At 46.8% G+C, this 7,500-nt stretch overlaps 1 protein-coding gene across 1 annotated transcript in view; it reads left to right on the forward strand.

Annotated features, from left to right (window-relative positions):
- Positions 1–7,500, forward strand: part of sdk1b (sidekick cell adhesion molecule 1b) — a 393,224-nt gene that overhangs the window by 309,566 nt on the left and 76,158 nt on the right. The window contains 1 exon segment of the mRNA XM_090194773.1: positions 6,689–6,810. Coding sequence (XP_090050899.1) covers positions 6,689–6,810 — 122 coding nt within the window.

The raw sequence follows: 7,500 nt of genomic DNA on the forward strand, positions 1-7,500 counted from the left end.
TGACACTGGTCCACTACCAGGACATGTGTCTTCTCAGTCATGTTGACACTAGTCCACTACCAGGTCATGTGTCTTCTCAGTCATGTTGACACTGGTCCACTACCAGGACATGTGTCTTCTCAGTCATGTTGACACTGGTCCACTACCAGGTCATGTGTCTTCTCAGTCATGTTGACACTGGTCCACTACCAGGACATGTGTCTTCTCAGTCATGTTGACACTAGTCCACTACCAGGTCATGTGTCTTCTCAGTCATGTTGACACTGGTCCACTACCAGGTCATGTGTCTTCTCAGTCATGTTGACACTGGTCTACTACCAGGTCATGTGTCTTCTCAGTCATGTTGACACTGATCTACTACCAGGACATGTGTCTTCTCAGTCATGTTGACACTGATCTACTACCAGGACATGTGTCTTCTCAGTCATGTTGACACTGGTCTACTACCAGGTCATGTGTCTTCTCAGTCATGTTGACACTGGTCCACTACCAGGTCATGTGTCTTCTCAGTCATGTTGAGACTGGTCTACTACCAGGACATGTGTCTTCTCAGTCATGTTGACACTGGTCTACTACCAGGTCATGTGTCTTCTCAGTCAGGTTGACACTGGTCCACTACCAGGTCATGTGTCTTCTCAGTCATGTTGACACTGGTCCACTACCAGGACATGTGTCTTCTCAGTCATGTTGACACTGGTCCACTACCAGGTCATGTGTCTTCTCAGTCATGTTGACACTGGTCCACTACCAGGTCATGTGTCTTCTCAGTCATGTTGACACTGGTCCACTACCAGGACATGTGTCTTCTCAGTCATGTTGACACTGGTCTACTACCAGGACATGTGTCTTCTCAGTCATGTTGACACTGGTCCACTACCAGGACATGTGTCTTCTTAGTCATGTTGACACTGGTCTACTACCAGGACATGTGTCTTCTCAGTCATGTTGACACTGGTCCACTACCAAGACATGTGTCTTCTCAGTCATGTTGACACTGGTCTACTACCAGGACATGTGTCTTCTCAGTCATGTTGACACTGGTCCACTACCAGGACATGTGTCTTCTCAGTCATGTTGACACTGGTCTACTACCAGGACATGTGTCTTCTCAGTCATGTTGACACTGGTCTACTACCAGGACATGTGTCTTCTCAGTCATGTTGACACTGGTCCACTACCAGGCCATGTGTCTTCTCAGTCATGTTGACACTGGTCCACTACCAGGACATGTGTCTTCTCAGTCATGTTGACACTGGTCCACTACCAGGCCATGTGTCTTCTCAGTCATGTTGACACTGGTCCACTACCAGGTCATGTGTCTTCTCAGTCATGTTGACACTGGTCCACTACCAGGACATGTGTCTTCTCAGTCATGTTGACACTGGTCCACTACCAGGACATGTGTCTTCTCAGTCATGTTGACACTGGTCCACTACCAGGACATGTGTCTTCTCAGTCATGTTGACACTGGTCCACTACCAGGACATGTGTCTTCTCAGTCATGTTGACACTGGTCCACTACCAGGTCATGTGTCTTCTCAGTCATGTTGACACTGGTCCACTACCAGGACATGTGTCTTCTCAGTCATGTTGACACTGGTCCACTACCAGGTCATGTGTCTTCTCAGTCATGTTGACACTGGTCCACTACCAGGACATGTGTCTTCTCAGTCATGTTGACACTGGTCCACTACCAGGTCATGTGTCTTCTCAGTCATGTTGACACTGGTCCACTACCAGGACATGTGTCTTCTCAGTCATGTTGACACTGGTCCACTACCAGGACATGTGTCTTCTAAGTCATGTTGACACTGGTCTACTACCAGGTCATGTGTCTTCTCAGTCATGTTGACACTGGTCCACTACCAGGACATGTGTCTTCTCAGTCATGTTGACACTGGTCCACTACCAGGACATGTGTCTTCTAAGTCATGTTGACACTGGTCTACTACCAGGTCATGTGTCTTCTCAGTCATGTTGACACTGGTCCACTACCAGGTCACGTGTCTTCTCAGTCATGTTGACACTGGTCCACTACCAGGACATGTGTCTTCTCAGTCATGTTGACACTGGTCCACTACCAGGACATGTGTCTTCTAAGTCATGTTGACACTGGTCTACTACCAGGTCATGTGTCTTCTCAGTCATGTTGACACTGGTCTACTACCAGGACATGTGTCTTCTCAGTCATGTTGACACTGGTCCACTACCAGGTCATGTGTCTTCTCAGTCATGTTGACACTGGTCCACTACCAGGACATGTGTCTTCTCAGTCATGTTGACACTGGTCCACTACCAGGACATGTGTCTTCTCAGTCATGTTGACACTGGTCCACTACCAGGACATGTGTCTTCTCAGTCATGTTGACACTGGTCTACTACCAGGACATGTGTCTTCTCAGTCATGTTGACACTGGTCCACTACCAGGACATGTGTCTTCTCAGTCATGTTGACACTGGTCCACTACCAGGTCATGTGTCTTCTCAGTCATGTTGACACTGGTCTACTACCAGGTCATGTGTCTTCTCAGTCATGTTGACACTGGTCCACTACCAGGTCATGTGTCTTCTCAGTCATGTTGACACTGGTCTACTACCAGGTCATGTGTCTTCTCAGTCATGTTGACACTGGTCCACTACCAGGACATGTGTCTTCTCAGTCATGTTGACACTGGTCCACTACCAGGTCATGTGTCTTCTCAGTCATGTTGACACTGGTCCACTACCAGGACATGTGTCTTCTCAGTCATGTTGACACTGGTCCACTACCAGGTCATGTGTCTTCTCAGTCATGTTGACACTGGTCCACTACCAGGACATGTGTCTTCTCAGTCATGTTGACACTGGTCCACTACCAGGTCATGTGTCTTCTCAGTCATGTTGACACTGGTCCACTACCAGGACATGTGTCTTCTCAGTCATGTTGACACTAGTCCACTACCAGGTCATGTGTCTTCTCAGTCATGTTGACACTGGTCCACTACCAGGTCATGTGTCTTCTCAGTCATGTTGACACTGGTCTACTACCAGGACATGTGTCTTCTCAGTCATGTTGACACTGGTCTACTACCAGGTCATGTGTCTTCTCAGTCATGTTGACACTGGTCCACTACCAGGTCATGTGTCTTCTCAGTCATGTTGAGACTGGTCTACTACCAGGACATGTGTCTTCTCAGTCATGTTGACACTGGTCTACTACCAGGTCATGTGTCTTCTCAGTCAGGTTGACACTGGTCCACTACCAGGTCATGTGTCTTCTCAGTCATGTTGACACTGGTCCACTACCAGGACATGTGTCTTCTCAGTCATGTTGACACTGGTCCACTACCAGGTCATGTGTCTTCTCAGTCATGTTGACACTGGTCCACTACCAGGTCATGTGTCTTCTCAGTCATGTTGACACTGGTCCACTACCAGGACATGTGTCTTCTCAGTCATGTTGACACTGGTCTACTACCAGGACATGTGTCTTCTCAGTCATGTTGACACTGGTCCACTACCAGGACATGTGTCTTCTTAGTCATGTTGACACTGGTCTACTACCAGGACATGTGTCTTCTCAGTCATGTTGACACTGGTCCACTACCAAGACATGTGTCTTCTCAGTCATGTTGACACTGGTCTACTACCAGGACATGTGTCTTCTCAGTCATGTTGACACTGGTCCACTACCAGGACATGTGTCTTCTCAGTCATGTTGACACTGGTCTACTACCAGGACATGTGTCTTCTCAGTCATGTTGACACTGGTCTACTACCAGGACATGTGTCTTCTCAGTCATGTTGACACTGGTCCACTACCAGGCCATGTGTCTTCTCAGTCATGTTGACACTGGTCCACTACCAGGACATGTGTCTTCTCAGTCATGTTGACACTGGTCCACTACCAGGCCATGTGTCTTCTCAGTCATGTTGACACTGGTCCACTACCAGGTCATGTGTCTTCTCAGTCATGTTGACACTGGTCCACTACCAGGACATGTGTCTTCTCAGTCATGTTGACACTGGTCCACTACCAGGACATGTGTCTTCTCAGTCATGTTGACACTGGTCCACTACCAGGACATGTGTCTTCTCAGTCATGTTGACACTGGTCCACTACCAGGACATGTGTCTTCTCAGTCATGTTGACACTGGTCCACTACCAGGACATGTGTCTTCTCAGTCATGTTGACACTGGTCCACTACCAGGACATGTGTCTTCTCAGTCATGTTGACACTGGTCCACTACCAGGTCATGTGTCTTCTCAGTCATGTTGACACTGGTCCACTACCAGGACATGTGTCTTCTCAGTCATGTTGACACTGGTCCACTACCAGGTCATGTGTCTTCTCAGTCATGTTGACACTGGTCCACTACCAGGACATGTGTCTTCTCAGTCATGTTGACACTGGTCCACTACCAGGTCATGTGTCTTCTCAGTCATGTTGACACTGGTCCACTACCAGGACATGTGTCTTCTCAGTCATGTTGACACTGGTCCACTACCAGGACATGTGTCTTCTAAGTCATGTTGACACTGGTCTACTACCAGGTCATGTGTCTTCTCAGTCATGTTGACACTGGTCCACTACCAGGACATGTGTCTTCTCAGTCATGTTGACACTGGTCCACTACCAGGACATGTGTCTTCTAAGTCATGTTGACACTGGTCTACTACCAGGTCATGTGTCTTCTCAGTCATGTTGACACTGGTCCACTACCAGGTCATGTGTCTTCTCAGTCATGTTGACACTGGTCCACTACCAGGACATGTGTCTTCTCAGTCATGTTGACACTGGTCCACTACCAGGACATGTGTCTTCTAAGTCATGTTGACACTGGTCTACTACCAGGTCATGTGTCTTCTCAGTCATGTTGACACTGGTCTACTACCAGGACATGTGTCTTCTCAGTCATGTTGACACTGGTCCACTACCAGGTCATGTGTCTTCTCAGTCATGTTGACACTGGTCCACTACCAGGACATGTGTCTTCTCAGTCATGTTGACACTGGTCCACTACCAGGACATGTGTCTTCTCAGTCATGTTGACACTGGTCCACTACCAGGACATGTGTCTTCTCAGTCATGTTGACACTGGTCCACTACCAGGACATGTGTCTTCTCAGTCATGTTGACACTGGTCTACTACCAGGTCATGTGTCTTCTCAGTCATGTTGACACTGGTCCACTACCAGGTCATGTGTCTTCTCAGTCAGGTTGACACTGGTCCACTACCAGGACATGTGTCTTCTCAGTCATGTTGACACTGGTCCACTACCAGGTCATGTGTCTTCTCAGTCAGGTTGACACTGGTCCACTACCAGGACATGTGTCTTCTCAGTCATGTTGACACTGGTCCACTACCAGGACATGTGTCTTCTCAGTCATGTTGACACTGGTCCACTACCAGGACATGTGTCTTCTCAGTCATGTTGACACTGGTCCACTACCAGGACATGTGTCTTCTCAGTCATGTTGACACTGATCTACTACCAGGACATGTGTCTTCTCAGTCATGTTGACACTGATCTACTACCAGGTCATGTGTCTTCTCAGTCATGTTGACACTGATCTACTACCAGGTCATGTGTCTTCTCAGTCATGTTGACACTGATCTACTACCAGGTCATGTGTCTTCTCAGTCATGTTGACACTGATCCACTACCAGGACATGTGTCTTCTCAGTCATGTTGACACTGGTCTACTACCAGGTCATGTGTCTTCTCAGTCATGTTGACACTGGTCTACTACCAGGTCATGTGTCTTCTCAGTCATGTTGACACTGGTCCACTACCATTGCTTTAATGTATTGTTGTTCTGATTAATATTGTTGTTGTAGTTGTTGTTAATGGTAATCCCATGTCCACTACTACTATTAGTATTGATGCTGGTCCCACCATTTATTTATATATAAATATATATTTTTATTTTATTTTTATTTTTCGATATGTATACTTTGTCTGTGTCTCAGAGCTTCCTGGTGTGCCTTCTAACCTGTTGTTGTGTCTATGTCTCAGAGCTTCCTGGTGTGTCCTCTAACCTGTTGTTGTGTCTATGTCTCAGAGCTTCCTGGTGTGTCCTCTAACCTGTTGTTGTGTCTATGTCTCAGAGCTTCCTGGTGTGCCTTCTAACCTGTTGTTGTGTCTATGTCTCAGAGCTTCCTGGTGTGCCTTCTAACCTGTTGTTGTGTCTATGTCTCAGAGCTTCCTGGTGTGCCTTCTAACCTGGTGTTGTGTCTGTGTCTCAGAGCTTCCTGGTGTGTCCTCTAACCTGGTGTTGTCTGTGTCTCAGAGCTTCCTGGTGTGTCCTCTAACCTGTTGTTGTGTCTATGTCTCAGAGCTTCCTGGTGTGCCTTATAACCTGTTGTTGTGTCTATGTCTCAGAGCTTCCTGGTGTGCCTTCTAACCTGTTGTTGTGTCTATGTCTCAGAGCTTCCTGGTGTGTCCTCTAACCTGGTGTTGTGTCTATGTCTCAGAGCTTCCTGGTGTGCCTTCTAACCTGTTGTTGTGTCTATGTCTCAGAGCTTCCTGGTGTGCCTTCTAATCTGTTGTTGTGTCTATGTCTCAGAGCTTCCTGGTGTGCCTTCTAACCTGTTGTTGTGTCTATGTCTCAGAGCTTCCTGGTGTGCCTTCTAACCTGGTGTTGTGTCTATGTCTCAGAGCTTCCTGGTGTGTCCTCTAATCTGTTGTTGTGTTTGTCTCAGAGCTTCCTGGTGTGCCTTCTAACCTGGTCATCTCCAACATCAGCCCTCGCTCCGCCACACTAAGGTTCCGCCCCGGCAGCGATGGGAAGACGGTCATCTCCAAATGGATCGTAGAAGGACAGGTCAGGATTTCACTGTAGTTTCGAAGCTACTATCCAGCTACACAGTTTGTACATTTAACTAAATCCAAAGCAGCAATTTCACAGTTAGCTACAAAGCTGATATCAGTAGGTCATCCCTGGACCCGTATATATACAAGGAGTATCCAGGGCCCAACGGGTCTCAGAGAAGGAGAGCTGTTACAGAACAAGATGTTGACATCATAGTGAATACTGCTACAGAACCAGATGTTGACATCATAGTGAATACTGCTACAGAACCAGATGTTTACATCATAGTGAATACTGCTACAGAACCAGATGTTGACATCATAGTGAATACTGCTACAGAACCAGATGTTGACATCATAGTGAATACTGCTACAGAACCAGATGTTTACATCATAGTGAATACTGCTACAGAACCAGATGTTGACATCATAGTGAATACTGCTACAGAACCAGATGTTTACATCATAGTGAATACTGCTACAGAACCAGATGTTTACATCATAGTGAATACTGCTACAGAACCAGATGTTTACATTATAGTGAATACTGTTACAGAACCAGATGTTGACATCATAGTGAATACTGTCACAGAACCAGATGTTTACATCATAGTGAATACTGCTACAGAACCAGATGTTGACATCATAGTGAATACTGTTACAGAACCAGATGTTGACATCATAGTGAATACTGCTACAGAAC

Source organism: Oncorhynchus mykiss, chromosome 13 (assembly GCF_057628025.1).
Source record: "Oncorhynchus mykiss isolate SJ-2025 chromosome 13, ASM5762802v1, whole genome shotgun sequence".
NCBI classification, from domain to species: domain Eukaryota; kingdom Metazoa; phylum Chordata; class Actinopteri; order Salmoniformes; family Salmonidae; genus Oncorhynchus; species Oncorhynchus mykiss.